Source organism: Sphaeramia orbicularis, chromosome 22 (genome assembly GCF_902148855.1).
Source record: "Sphaeramia orbicularis chromosome 22, fSphaOr1.1, whole genome shotgun sequence".
NCBI classification, from domain to species: Eukaryota; Metazoa; Chordata; class Actinopteri; order Kurtiformes; family Apogonidae; genus Sphaeramia; species Sphaeramia orbicularis.
In genome coordinates, this window is record NC_043978.1 from 471,989 (window position 1) to 488,215 (window position 16,227).

General features: G+C 36.5%; 1 protein-coding gene across 2 annotated transcripts; it reads left to right on the forward strand.

Annotated features, from left to right (window-relative positions):
- Nucleotides 1-162: 162 nt before the first annotated feature.
- On the forward strand, nucleotides 163-16,227 carry LOC115414120 (zinc finger protein 883-like). Of its 2 annotated transcripts, none has more exons than XM_030127338.1 (2): nucleotides 163-489; nucleotides 14,284-16,227. In XM_030127338.1, the coding sequence occupies exon 2, from the start codon at nucleotides 14,364-14,366 to the stop codon at nucleotides 15,660-15,662; it is 1,299 nt and encodes a 432-aa protein (XP_029983198.1). In that variant the 5' UTR covers nucleotides 163-489; nucleotides 14,284-14,363; the 3' UTR covers nucleotides 15,663-16,227. The 2 variants fall into 2 exon arrangements, with proteins under 2 accessions (XP_029983198.1, XP_029983199.1); XM_030127339.1 differs by lacking the exon at nucleotides 163-489 and adding an exon at nucleotides 5,469-5,479 and having other exon boundaries at nucleotides 14,291-16,227.

The following is a 16,227-nucleotide window of genomic DNA, read 5'->3' on the forward strand; positions in this document are numbered from 1 at the left end:
TCCTGTAGTTCGGAGGAGGAAAATACAACGGAAAGTTTTAAAAAGCCAGCAAAAATATGGAATATGCACCTCATATACGTAAAAAAAGAAAAAATACAGGATGTTTCGGCCAAACGATGGGAACCGTTAAGAAACTGTGTCGAACGATGGCTTTATTTGAGTGGTGAGAGCAGGAGTATAACTGAAACTGATAAACACTAGCACTACTGTTCGTGTGTTTCCATCATGGAACACTGTAGGCGGAACCTTCGGACCCGGACCAGTTCCACCCGGGCCGCATTAGGGTGTCGGTTTCCTCCTCAGACCAAACACGGACCAGTTTTGCTAAGTCGGAGCAAAACTGAATCTGGAACCTTTTCACATGGTCTTGGTGACTTAGTTTGTTTTTGGTCAGATCCCAGTGTCAGATGGGTGTCCTGGTTCTGCTTCTGCTGCACACTTGGATGGGATTTACGGACTGTGACGTCAAAGGCCGGCTTGTCCTGAACAGTAAGTGATCTGCATTATATATGAAAAATAAATAAATAAGAAAGTTATCTGCATTATACAAAAAAATAAATAAGTAAACTAGAAGCACTCGGAGAGCGCAGACCTCCGCCAAGGCTGATCAGTGGCCCCCCCTGTGGGCCCCCCCACGCCAAGGAGGTTATGTTTTTGCCAGGGTTTGTTTGTTTGTTTGTCTGTCTGTCTGTTTGTCTGTCCGTTAGTGTGCAACATAACTCAAAAAGTTATGGACAGATTTGGATGAAATTTTCAGGGTTTGTTGGAAATGAGCCCCCCCACCCCCGATCACCACCAAAATTTAATCATTTCTTCCTTATCCCATTTCCAACAAACCCTGAAAATTTCATCAAAATCTGTCCATAACTTTTTGAGTTATGTTGCACACTAACGGACAGACAAACAAACAAACAAACCCTGGTAAAAACATAACCTCCTTGGCGGAGGTAATAATAAGTGATCTGCATTCTGGTCCAAAATTCACGGGCGGTCCAAAGGACTGGGAGGGGGTAGTTTCCCCCCTCCAGCTGGGTCACATGCATTGGAACGGCTGTGGAAGCCGGAGGTCCTGGTGGTAAAGTGGGTCCAGCTCCATGTACCCCCACCTCACTTAAAACTACAATGTGACGTCAACACAACAATAGAGGCACACAGTGTGAAAGGTCACAATGAACAGAAACTAGACAGTGTGTAATGAGCTCCTCCGTCATTTGGCCTCTTCCAAGGGTCAAGGTCTGAGTGGCATTTTAGTGACATTAACCCTCTGGTATCCGGGTGTGCCTTTTAGGCACACTTTGCACTTCGTGTTAAAAAAAACTTCATATTATTTTTCACAATTTAAATAAGGTTAGAATTCAAAAGTTGTTCATTTTTGCATGATCTTTAAAATTCTGTCCACCAACTAAAATGTGCACATTGTAAACAAAAGAAAATAACCAGACTAGCATCTGTCTGCCAAGTGTGAATAAAAGGGTCAAGGTCAAGGTTACTTTATTTATGCCCGTAGGTAGATTTGTTTTGCAGTCTAGGTGATTGCCTTGGCATTACAACAACACATACATTGAACATTCAAGACAGGCACTTGATCACGCCTACAGACCGGACAAAAAGACAGGACAAAAAGTGCTCAGTGTTCCACCACTCATCTGTATAGCAGCATCGATAAGGAAAAGAATAAAATAAATAAGATCCAATAAATAAGAACAAGATGCAATAAAACACAATAAAAACCAGAAAAGATCAAATAAAAACAATCTGGGATAAAAACCAGGATAAGAACATAAAATTTAAAAATTTAAAAATTTGAAGTCACAATAATAAATAGAGCAAAGAAATGGAATAAATAACTAAAAAAAGTTAGTAAAGTGCAATGTCACTGTTTCTTATTGAGCTCAGTGACGGCGACAGGAACAAAACTGTTTTTCTAACGCTGTGTCCTGCACCTTGGGACTAAGAACCTCCGTCCAGAGGAAAGGAGTTGAAATTCACCTGGTAAAGGATGGGAGTCATTGTTAAGAACTGATGAAGCCATCCTCTGGACCTGTTTAGTGGACAGGGAGGCGGGACAAGACTGGGACTCACCAATCAGGCGACTGGACCATCTGACTATTTGATTTAGTGAGTTTCTCTGCAACTGAGGTCTGACTGAACCACGCCACCAGACAAAAAGATAAAACAGAATCAATAAAAGAACGATAAAACAAAGTTAAAATGAACGCACTATTTCTAACATTTGATCTGTATGATTAGGACTGAGCTGGATTTACAAAAATAAAATCAAATTAGAGCAGAAAAATAAATCAATATATAAAATTTAATAGTTTGATTTGTAGGTGTGCATTTTATGCACACTTGATGACAGATGCTAGTATTTTTTGAACATTTGACCTAGCGCCAAAAATAGTAATGCAAATTAACCAGTGTTGGAGTTAATCATTGACATATGCCAGGATGAAAAAATCTAATAATATGTGATCCACTTTTTATGGAGTATATTGAAAAAAATACATTTTTTGTTTTTTTTTTGCATCAAAAAAATGGTTTGTTGACATTACAAACACGGCATTTAAAGGGTTAAAAAATGTGACAGTTCTTGAGTATTTGGTATTTTTATTTACAGCTCAAGTTGATGAAATAGAAAAAAGTGTAAAAGAATTAAAAACAAACTGTATGAAAAATGTTTTGACATTATTCCACAAATGTGCCAAAAAGGCACACCTGGTGCATAGTAAGGGCCATGGTGGACGGGATACCAGAGGGTTAAGGGCAAAATTCCAGTTCTTGGTTCTGGACTGAAAATCTATCAGTTTAGGGTCAAATTTTCTCAGGAATCTGAATCTGAAATCATTTATACAAAATCTCTGGTTGAATTGGTTTCATCATTGACAGAACAAGTCCAAATCTAACAAACTGGTGGCAGTTTCAAAAACCAGTATGAACATTTGGTTGTAAAAAAAAACAAAAAAAAAAAAAAAAACTTGATCTGACTTTAGGAAAGTAAATGGACCTAAATGATATAAACTAATTGTAGCCCATGTAGGTGGGCAGAATTGATTCAGTTTTGGAGGCTCGATATTGAAAATTGAGTGAATGCAAGTGTTTTTTTTTATTTATTTATTTTTTTATACAATGGTATGTATTTTTTTCACAAACTAAAAACTGATGAGGGTAGTGTTAGTAAAAGTAAGGATTTGACTGATCTAATATTAGAATAGACTTAATTGTTGGGTAATGCTTTATTCACAACAGAAAAAGAAAGAGAATGGTGTAGAATACATACAGATTTATGAGAATATCAACTCTACATACAGAATTATAAGTCCAGTTCTTACCTAGAAGCCAAAAAATCTAAACCAAATAGTCCAGGACGTCTTCTGAGGAACTGTCTGATCTGACGTCATTGACTTTGAACTGAAATCACTGAAACTGATCCTCATTCTAAAGGTCAGACCAGAAGCTCTGCTTCTAAGCTTCAAAGGAAGCAAGTTCAATGAACATTTGACAGCAGCAGCAGGATTAATATGGGTTTTCAAATTATTTGTAACTGATAAAGGCTAATTTTTGCTCCACTTTTCATCAAACATCATGCAAAAAGTCACACAAGGACGAGTCATACACATTTTTGGATGTTATATTCTGAAACTACACAGTTTTTCTAATAAATTCAACACAAGACGCTGCCTGAAAGGTCTACATTTATTCCACTATATTTTTTCACAATAATGATCCTCAAAGTTTCCACCTTGTTGTGTATGAGAACACTGGACTGTCCACAGTCCAAATGCCTCCTCAGGATCAAAGCAGATAGGAGCTCAGATCTGCCATCTCCATGGTTTTGGTTTCTGTTCAACGTGGATCACCTGGAATACTTTGAGGTGGGATGGAGTTCAGTCCAAGTCAGATAGATTCTACCCCCCAGCACTCTGGAATGCAGCACATGCACAGCCCCACTACTGCTGAACTGAAGGAGGCTCCTTTCAAACAACTGGTCAAATGAACCTTTTGTCCAAAGCATCTGGTTTATGACTGAACCTCCAAAAATGTGAGCTGTGATCTGTTCATACCAGTGATGTTCACAGTAGAGCTGACATCCCAGTGAAAGACCAAGTGAAGTATCTGGGAATTAGAATCACAAAAAATGGAACTAAAGGAACTGATTTAAATATTATTCCAAGGTCAAAAGCTTTATAGAAATGGTTCAGTCACTGGTTCATCACAGACCTCTGTCTACTGGGCTGGATTCTTCTATCTACAGCCCAAGGCTTCTCCACACTTCTGTATCCATGACAACCATTATACATGTCTGCAAAAGTAATCAAGTCATCTAACGCTATAATATTTACATTTATTTGTAAAAATAAGACTCACTACCTTCATGAAACTCAACTTGTCAGATTATGATGAAGGGGGATTAAAAGCCATGGAATGTGAATCAGTTATCACATCTGTGAGAATGCAGTGGTTGAAAGACTGTCTTTCCCAGCCCCATTCTGAAGAATTTATTCAGTAAAGTTGGAGGGATTGACTTCTTTTGGAAATGTGATTTTGAAGTGCATCAAATTCCTATTTAGTTATCTAACTTCCACAAACAAGCATTGAACTTTAGCAGAATGATTTTTACCCATAACTTCTGCCCACACAACACTGTTTTATGGAACAACAGATTGATTATTAGAAATAGAAAGTCAGTTTTTAAAGCTGAATGGTTTCATAATGGTTTATTATTTGTTTTGGATTTATTGAACACAGAAAGACTCCTGTTATCATGTGAAGAATTCTCTAGGAAATACAATATAAATAGCACAAGAAAAGAATATGATCAAATCTGTAAAGTGATTCCAACATCATTACTTAAATAATCCAAGGTGCTATGCCCCGCCCCTTATCTGTTCCCTTCTGACCTGGTTTGAAAGTCAATGACATTGATCTGTTCGATAGAAGGTGCAACAATAAAATGATCTGTCTAGCTTTAAACAGAAAAACTTTGGGGACTTTAACACAGTTGCTTTACCTAACATGGAAACCACCCTGAGGGAAAAATGTTTTTCTTTTTCTCTTTGGTGTCCTGTTGCTCCCACAGTAAAGGAAACTCTTTTCTAAATTGCATCTTAAAATTAACCCTGCTAATGATTATTTGCACAAAAGATTTCATTTTGCTGTGGATTCCTGTTTTCTGTTCCTCTGAAGCTGAAACCATTGAACATTAGTTTTTTAATTGTTCATACTGCATTTCCTTTTGGGCTGATTTTCACAGTTGGTTATCCTTAAACATTTAAAATATTCCGTCTTTTTCTTTATATGATATTATTTATTATATGGATTCTGTAGATGTAAATATCAAAGATATTGTTAACCTTATTATTATTTTGGGTAAATTTCATATTCATTGTTGTAAGTGGAAAAACACAAACTCCTCCTTTAATTTATTTATATGTGATTTTATTAATTATTTCAGATCTCTTAAGTTTATTGAAAAAATGTCCAACAAAGCCAGAAAACTGTGATGAAGATGATGTGTGAAGGATATTAAATACACACCTGATATTAAAAAACAACTGCCTATTTTTAAAAAATAATAGCATAATAACCTAGAAATAATGACAACTCCAAATTTTTGTCTTCGTTTTAGTGCAAAAACCCCCCATTAAATTATGAAAATACATACTTTTATGAGCTATCCAAACAAAAAAATGTGAATAACCTGAAAAAATTGAAATTTCTTCAGCAAAATAAGTGCAATTTAACAGTATTCTGCCTCAACTGGTCATTTGTCCATGTGCATTATGGATCAGATCTACAAAGGCACTAAACACTGAGGAACAGGAAGAAAATAATTAAAGTTATGCTGAATTTTCTTTAGACATTTCAGGTTGTTCACATTTTATTGTTACATGATAGTTCGTAAATGTAAATATTTTCATAATTGAATGTTATTTTTTGCACTAAAACAAAGACAAAAATTTGAAGTTGTCATTATTTATAGGCATGGTGTAATATTATTTTTTTCACATCAAATCAAGAAGAAAATATGGAGTCATTATTTTTGTCGGTTCTTCTGCTGTTATTATTTGACTGTAGATCAGATTGGTCTGGATGTGGAACCTGAACTAAAACAAGTTCCACAGCCTGGACTGTGGAATTATTACACTTTGTAAATTCATCCCTGGGGTCGGATTGGAACCTTTGGGGGGCTGCATTTGGCCCCGGGGCCACATGTTTGAGAGCCCTGCTTTAGACTGTTGTGGTCTGAGCTGTGCATGTGTGTCTGAGATAGAAAAGCTAGCTCCGTTTTTAAGACCTTAAGATGAACAAGGACCCTGGTGCGTTTAACAGGAGGATTCAGGCCTTTCACATTCCAACTGGTAAACTGAACTGACTGCCCATTCCTCCCAGAAGGAACATTTAAATTAGCCATGATCTGAAATAATGATAGTATTGAACAGATACAGTCTGAACTGGGACAGATTGTGACAACTTGGAAGTTGCACCAAACCCCCCCCCCCCCCCCCCCCCCCCCGTAACATGCCTGTTCGTTTCCGGATCCACCCCGGAAATCGTCACCACGGCGTCGTCACCACATCCGCTCCGAGTTGGCGGCAGTTTTTAAATCTATATATATTTATTTATTTTTTCTTTTTGAGAAACTGAAAACCCGAAGTGGAATTTTTTGTTTAAATGGACTGAACTGGTTTTTGTTACTTTCTTCTTTCAAAAGACTGATAAATGTTGGAAAATTTAAGTTTGGATTTTCACTTGTTTGGTGGATTTTGTTGAGTTTGGACTTTGGGGGGACAACTGTGGGTTTGAATTTGTGTGTTTTTATAACTGTGTCATACATGATTTTGAATTTTAAATGGTTTAAATGTGTGCTTTCTTTTTTTTTGTCATTTAATGTGTAGGGTGTGGGTTTAATTAAGACTCCCATCCTTTGTGTGGCTTGAGACATACACAAAAGACTGACTTAAACAGACTAAGTTCACATCTAAAATGTCAGGAGAGAGACCTGACTGGCACCCCTAAAAAAAAAAAAATTAAATTAAAGCTTCAAACTCAAACTGTCGCAAGATGAATTCTGAGACTCTGGCAGATGTCATGTTTGAAACAAAGTGCAATTCCAAGTGGACAAAATGAAAAGAAAGAAGACCAACAAAATAATAAAAGGACTTTCAATACAAAAACTACACTCACCCCCCCCACCCTCCAGCACCATCCTGAACAAAGTGCATGATCCCAAGAGTAAAGCAGCCCAGACCTCTAACTGGGGTCTGTAACTTAACTAAAACCGACCCAAAGCACAGCAAACAATAATAGTCAAAGTATAGACGGTGCAAAAGACCATCTACAATGTATGAATCAAATGAAGTGGACTTAGTTGTAGACAGTGGGAGCAGACAGCTGCTTTAAACCGACAGACAGAAGCAGGCAAGAGCCACGTTTAATATTCAGCTACTAAACACACTGCATTATCCAGCAGCAGCCAACTGGATGAGATGAACTTTTTACACAATCGACAAAGGAGTAGCCCAGTATGAAATAAGGTGTGCAATTTATAATAATAATAATCAATCTGATAGTAATAGCAAATGAAAGCAGGAAAATCAACTCTGACATTGTACAATAGGTTAGGCTACCATGTCATTATAGTTTAGTTTTATTTAGTTTGGACTTTTTTTCTGTAATTCAGTTAGTTTTAATTAGTTTTTAGAGCAGCTTTGCTAGTTTTTATTATTATTTTTTCTAAAAGCTTAGTTATAGTTTAGTTTTAGTATTAGTTTGAGTTTTTTCATATCTTTTCTCTTCCTCGTCGTTGTATTTAGATAAATCCCAGACAGGACTCTGCTGCTTTCTCCCAACTTTAGTCTCCATGTTTCCAGGTACAGTTCAGAGCAGAAGACGACTCTAAACGACAAGTGATGAGAAGGGACGGTCTGTGAAGTGCCGTACGCTGCCAACAGCTACAACTGCTCGAGTGAAATAAACCGATTTCAAATCAATCTGACGTTGACAACGATGAAAACGAAGGGAATTTTATCCATAATTTGTATTAGTTTTAGTTAGTTTTGTAAACACACAATACAGTTTCAGTTAGTTGTCATTTTTTTCTTTTAATTCTAGTTTTTATTTATTTCAGTTAAAAATGTTTTTCAATTCTAGTTTTCATTATTTCATTAGTTTTTGTTAACGATAATAACCTTGACCTGGTTCTTTTTGGTGGAAAAAGGGTATCAGTCTGAGATGACGTCTGCTTGAACATATGGTGAGGTAATCATTACCTGTACAAGGGGAAAGCGTTGTCATTGGAAAGGGCGGGGCTTATCAGGATGAACCGCCATTTCTCCTTTAAAAGTTCCAGAGAAGAGTTCCTCCTCTGAACTATCTGACTGATAACTGAGCACAGATGAGCGCTGGGCTGGTGTGTGTGTTTTAGGTCTGTGCCTCGTTCTTTTCCCTGTGAGCTCTGGTTTCTGGTCCTCCGTCTCCTGCGTGCATCAGCTACATTCTGTGCATTTGAAACGTCTAGACCAGGCATGTCCAAAGTCCGGCCCGGTCGCCAATCATGGCCCGCGGTCAGATTTTCTACGGCCCACAGCTTGGGTTTTATAATGTATTTTTTATGGCCCACTTGGACTGTTGAACCGAGTACATGAATCATAAAAGGTTCAAATGCAGTTCCTCCTTTCACCTCATGGTGGCAGCACCACTCTAACTCTATCTGGCTCTGTGACCTTGCCGTGAACCCTTTTCACTAATTTCTAACCACGGCGCCTGTAAATAAAAAAAAAGGAAAGTTGACAGTGAGGGCCGCTGCTTCCAGGAGAGATGGGAATTACAATTTTTTTTCCCTGAAAATCGAGGCGATTGTGTTTGCCTAATTTGTCAACAGACTGTTGCCTTGTTTAAGGAATTCAATGTAAAGACACACTAGCAGACAGAACATGCTAACGCATACGACAAGCTAGCAGGGAGTGAGCGCTCCGAAAAATTGAAGCAAATTGAAGCTGCTTTAAACTCACAACAGTGACTGTTCATGTGAACCTGGGAGTTCAATGAATTCACCACCAAGGCAGGATACCAAGTTGCCAGGTTAGTTGCCTATAACTGCTGGTGTTATGTACTTGTAGATGTGACACAAATATTACTTTCTGAATGATTTTGTGGAAGACAAGAGTAAGAGTTGTATGTTTTCATCTAAAATGTTAACAGACTTTGCATTACTGAGTAATATATGAGTAATGATTACTCATATAAGTCATGTTTAAAATGAATGTGGGGTTAAGATTTTTATCAACTTCTTGGACGTTTCAGATACTCCACACAGTTTGTTCTATGTTATCTGATTCCAGATGTGAAAGGAAGGCAGAAATGTTTTTTTTTTTTTAATTTGTTCACACCTGAGTGGCTTAGATTTGGTTACATTGCCATTTAAAAAAATGATATTGTGACAATGAAAATAAAATTGTTGTAGAACAGCGCTTTTATATGTAATTTTTACTGTTTAAAAAACGTCCGAAGGGACCACTGGCCCCTGGCAATGTCCACATTATCAGATCTGGCCCTGTTTAAAAAAAGTTTGGACACCCCTGGTCTAGATGTCCACGTACAGTCAAGGAAAATAATCTTAGACCACCTCTTGTTTTCTTCAGTTTCTGGTTCATTTTAATGCCTGGTCCAACTAAAGGTCCATTTGTTCGGACAAATATGATGAGAACAACAAAACCAGCTCATAGTAGTTGAATTTAACAGCTGGTATCCATTTAACATGTTTTCTTAATAAGAACCAAAATCACTTCAGTTCTTCCATCAGTATCTATGTTGTTGGACTGACAAAAACAGTGCCTTTACACATTCCATGTTTTCTTTTCTGTCTGTTTTAGTCACATGACACACAGAAGTTAGGACTGGATTGCATAACCATTGTTTTTGATGACTTTTGATGGTTTAATCATTTTTTTTCCCGTGACTGTATGTCCTCTGGGGGTATACATCTGTCTGTCTTGTATGTCACGATGTCCTTTATAACCCCCTTGATCATGGTCTTTTTTAAAAAATTATTTTTAATATATATTCATCCTTTGAGTCATATAAGTTGTCATCATCTTCCTGTTCTGTAACTTCCGACCTGTACACTCTGTAGCTCTTCTCTCTCTCTCTCATACACACATTTTCCTTTATATTATGTTCAGTTTCACACAAAATATGCTACCGATCTACACTATACTGCCAAAAGGGTTTTTAAACTAATACATGATGTGTTTTTAAAAGGCTTATTCACAAAAATATCTTACCAATATCAATTAGTCCTATTTACTAGCTAATGAAAAGTTCCATCTGCAGCCACTGGGTATTTGCAAACAGCTCAAAAATAAATGCTGAAGCAAACATTAAAAAGAGAAAAAATTTGTCTACAAACAAAATAAAAAATAATCCAAACATGCGTCATGTTATTAGACTTAATACAAGGGACTAAACTATATTTTATGTAACAATGGAGCTGCTTTCAAAACATGCAATACATAAAATTACAACTAAATACATTACTAGGAACCTTTTCAGAATTATTTTAATGAAGACATTAACCTGTGAATTTATGAGCATCGGTAAATCCTGCATGACAGTTTGAAGTGCAGTGGGACGCTGTGTTGTAGTCTGATATGAATGATGGACATGGAGTGAACAGGTGCATGGATCTGTATTTCACAAACATCATTTACATAACTTTGAAATGCTGTATAATAGTCTGATATTGGATAATGGTGGACATGTTGATTAATGGTTGTATATGTCTTTATTTATTTCACGGAGATGCAACTTACATGACGTTAAAACGCTGTCATACGCTCTCTAAAACCGTGAATAAAAACTACAATGATCTCTTTGGCGTACCCAGACAGCGTACGCCAAAGACGTTTTTCTCATGGGCACTAAAGTGTAGTGTTGTATTGTTGTACAAAGTCACAGCAAACTAAAGTACAAGTATTAAAAAGTAGAACAGCTGGTGTTAGAAGTAGCAACAACTAGAACAAATATACATAAGTGTTAATACTAGTACTACAAATACTAGTACTAACAGTGGATGTACTACTACTACAAATACAAATACTAACAGAGGATATACTACTACTACAAATACTAGTACTAACAGTGGATGTACTACTACTACAAATACAAATACTAACAGAGGATATACTACTACTACAAATACTAGTACTAACAGTGGATGTACTACTACTACAAATACTAGTACTAACAGAGGATATACTACTACTACAAATACTAGTACTAACAGTGGATGTACTACTACTACAAATACTAGTACTAACAGAGGATATACTACTACTACAAATACTAGTACTAACAGTGGATATACTACTACTGCAAATACTAGTACTAACAGTGGATATACTACTACTGCAAATACTAGTACTAACAGTGGATATACTACTACTACAAATACAAGTATTAACAGTGGATATACTACTACTACAAATACTAGTACTAACAGTGGATATACTACTACTACAAATACTAGTACTAACAGTGGATATACTACTACTGCAAATACTAGTACTAACAGTGGATATACTACTACTACAAATACTAGCACTAACAGTGGATATACTACTACTACAAATACTAGTACTAACAGTGGATATACTACTACTACAAATACTAGCACTAACAGTGGATATACTACTACTACAAATACAAATATTAACAGTGGATATACTACTACTACAAATACTAGTACTAACAGTGGATATACTACTACTACAAATACTAGTACTAACAGTGGATGTACTACTACTACAAATACTAGTACTAACAGAGGATATACTACTACTACAAATACTAGTACTAACAGTGGATATACTACTACTGCAAATACTAGTACTAACAGTGGATATACTACTACTACAAATACAAGTATTAACAGTGGATATACTACTACTACAAATACTAGTACTAACAGTGGATATACTACTACTACAAATACAAGTATTAACAGTGGATATACTACTACTACAAATACAAATATTAACAGTGGATATACTACTACTACAAATACTAGTACTAACAGTGGATATACTACTACTACAAATACTAGTACTAACAGTGGATGTACTACTACTACAAATACAAGTACTAACAGAGGATATACTACTACTACAAATACAAGTACTAACAGTGGATATACTACTACTACAAATACAAGTACTAACAGTGGATATACTACTACTACAAATACAAGTATTAACAGTGGATATACTACTACTACAAATACAAGTACTAACAGTGGATATACTACTACTACAAATACTAGTATTAACAGTGGATATACTACTACTACAAATACAAATATTAACAGTGGATATACTACTACTACAAATACTAGCACTAACAGTGGATATACTACTACTACAAATACAAGTATTAACAGTGGATATACTACTACTACAAATACTAGTACTAACAGTGGATATACTACTACTACAAATACAAGTATTAACAGTGGATATACTACTACTACAAATACTAGTACTAACAGTGGATATACTACTACTACAAATACAAGTATTAACAGTGGATATACTACTACTACAAATACAAATATTAACAGTGGATATACTACTACTACAAATACTAGTACTAACAGTGGATATACTACTACTACAAATACTAGTACTAACAGTGGATGTACTACTACTACAAATACAAGTACTAACAGAGGATATACTACTACTACAAATACAAGTACTAACAGTGGATATACTACTACTACAAATACAAGTACTAACAGTGGATATACTACTACTACAAATACAAGTATTAACAGTGGATATACTACTACTACAAATACAAGTACTAACAGTGGATATACTACTACTACAAATACAAGTATTAACAGTGGATATACTACTACTACAAATACAAGTACTAACAGTGGATATACTACTACTACAAATACAAGTACTAACAGTGGATATACTACTACTACAAATACAAGTACTAACAGTGGATGTACTACTGCTACAAATACAAATATTAACAGTGAATATACTACTACTACAAATACTAGTACTAACAGTGGATATACTACTACTACAAATACTAGTACTAACAGTGGATATACTACTACTACAAATACTAGTACTAACAGTGGATATACTACTACTACAGATACTAGTACTAACAGTGAATATACTACTACTTAAAATACAAGTACTAACAGTGGATATACTACTACTACTAATACAAATATTAACAGTGAATATACTACTACTACAAATATTAGTACTAACAGTGGATATACTACTACTACAAATACTAGTACTAACAGTGAATATACTACTACTTAAAATACAAGTATTAACAGTGGATATACTACTACTACAAATACAAATATTAACAGTGAATATACTACTACTACAAATACAAGTACTAACAGTGGATATACTACTAATAGAAATACACGTACTAACAGTGGATGTACTACTACTACAAATACAAGTACTAACAGTGGATATACTAGTACTACAAATACAAATATTAACAGTGGATATACTACTACGACAAATACTAGTACTAACAGTGGATATACTACTACTACAAATACAAATATTAACAGTGGATATACTACTACTACAAATACAAGTATTAACAGTGGATATACTACTACTACAAATACTAGTACTAACAGTGGATATACTACTACTACTACAACTACGAGTACAAAAGAACTCAATTGTACATTGTTGAATCTGCATCAGTTTTCAAATGTACAATAAGAATATTTAGTTTTCACACATAGTGAAGCCCTCGAAACTTCCTGCAAAGCTTGAAAATAAGAATAAGAACAGAGAACATTACAGATACAATAGGACCTTTGCTGTCAATTCTCAGCACTTGGACCCTCATAATGAATTTAATTCATCTAATTTAGCCCCAATGAACAAAGTAAACAGTTATTTTCAGTGTTTTGTGATTTTTAACTATTTAAAGAATGTTCCAACACTGGAGAGAACCTGACATTTTCAAAATCTTTCAATATTTCTGTTATTATTATTATTTTTGTTTATTTTTGTTATTATTATTTTCTGGTCTCACACTCATCTCTTAAGGAGAAACCCTCAAATATTGGTTGTCTTGAAAATGTCTCATCGATTGCCTAACTACTTGATTTTGTCCATCTGCTTAATCTGGTTTCAGACAGATGTGTTTGTTCTATTGTGTTCTGTTGCATTTCAGTGACCACCTGTTCTGTTTCTGTGTGTTTTCATGTAGGAAGAAGCTAAAGGTGGATTTGAACTGAAACCTAAAAGTCATATCTGGAGGAAGACCAAGATCACCTGATTCTAGCAAACATGGATGGAAGACCCACCTGTGATCAGTGTGGAAAGACTTTCACCAAAATGAATGGGCTGAAGAAACACCAACGCGTCCACACTGGAGAAAAACCATACAGCTGTGACCAGTGTGAGAAGAGTTTTTTCACCTCAAGTGTCTTAAAAGACCACCAACGCACCCACACTGGAGAAAGACCATATGACTGTGACAAGTGTGAGAAGACTTTCACCACAGCAGGTCAATTAAAAATCCACCAACGCATCCACACTGGGGAAAGACCATATGGCTGCGAACAGTGTGGGAAGACTTTCACCATAGCAAGTAATTTAACAAAACACCAACGCATCCACACTGGAGAAAGACCATTTAACTGTGACCAGTGTGGGAAGACTTTCACCACAGCAGGTCACTTAAAAATCCACCGACGCATCCACACTGGAGAAAGACCATATGACTGTTACCAGTGTGGGAAGACTTTCACCACAATGAGTGGGCTTAAGGAACACTTAAACATTCACAGTGGAGAAAGACCATATGAGTGTGACCAGTGTGGGAAGACTTTTACCATATCAAGTAATTTAAAAAAACACCAACGCAGCCACACTGGAGAAAAACCATATGACTGTGACCAGTGTGGGAAGACTTTCACCACAACAAGTCACTTAAAAGACCATCAACGGATCCACAGTGGAGAAAGACCATATTACTGTGACCAGTGTGGGAAGACTTTCAACACAGCAAGTGGCTTAAAAAAGCACGAACGTATTCACACTGGAGAAAGACCTTATGGCTGTGACCAGTGTGGGAAGACTTTCAGATTGTCGTCTGATTTACATTCTCACCACCGTGTTCGCCACAAGAAGTTGATGTACCCCTGTGATAGGTGCACAAAGATATTCTGGTCATCTATCTCTTACAAGTGTCACCAACGGACCCATATCGAAGAGAATCCCAACCAGTCCAAATTGAGTGATAGCTCTCTTATCACAGGTTCACAATGCACCGAACATGAACGTGTCAAACATTTCCACAAAAGACAAAAACTGAACAGTCGTACAAAAAGTAAGACTCTAGACGATCAGTGTCATAACACATCAGAACAGCTGGAGTGTTATCGAAGTCCAAACAGATTGTGGTCATCCTCTGCTGTCTCACATCATCAGCACAGATGTGAATCATCTACATCTGGACCAAACAGTACCTCAGCATCAGATGAGAAGAAACACAGTGTGTCTGAACCAGCAGCACCCACTTCTTCTGACAAGAACATCAGACTGAAAAACCTCCAGATCAGGCTTCACAGGATCCAGATGTGAAGACAAACACCACAGTGAGCACTGTTTTGTTGTCTTCAGAGTACAGAAGTATGTTCTAATGCACCACTTTCACAAAACAGTGACATCACAGAAGCTCCACCTACTACCAGGTGAAAAGTTCAACTAGTGGAGTTCAACAAGGACCTGGTTCAGATACTACTTCTGATAGACTTTGTGGACATTGAATCAGTCAGAGGTCGCCTTCACCGAAAATACTCCATCACTGACAGATTTTTTTTGAAGATGACGGAAGATTCTGATGGCCGTTCGTCATTTTGACAGATTTAAATTCTGAGGGTAATCTACCAAAGAAAGGTTTCACACAACACTGAACAGAACCTGGACCAGGATCGCTGGTCTGTCTTTGTCTGAACAAGGCATCAAACAGTCCAGAACAGCATCCTGCCTTTGTAGAACCCTACGGCGTCCATGTAGAACCCTACAGTGCCCCTATTCAGGGTTCTCGCTACTTTTGTTGAATGTTGGGGCCCCTGACGCTGTGATTTGACCCGCTACACTGTCTTTCAACCAGCGTAGCTGTGGGGTTTTTTTTGTGTGTGTGTGA

Excerpts from the sequence above, each read along its gene's own strand:
- LOC115414120 (XM_030127338.1), top strand. The coding sequence starts at position 14,364 with ATGGATGGAAGACCCACCTGTGATCAGTGTGGAAAGACTTTCACCAAA.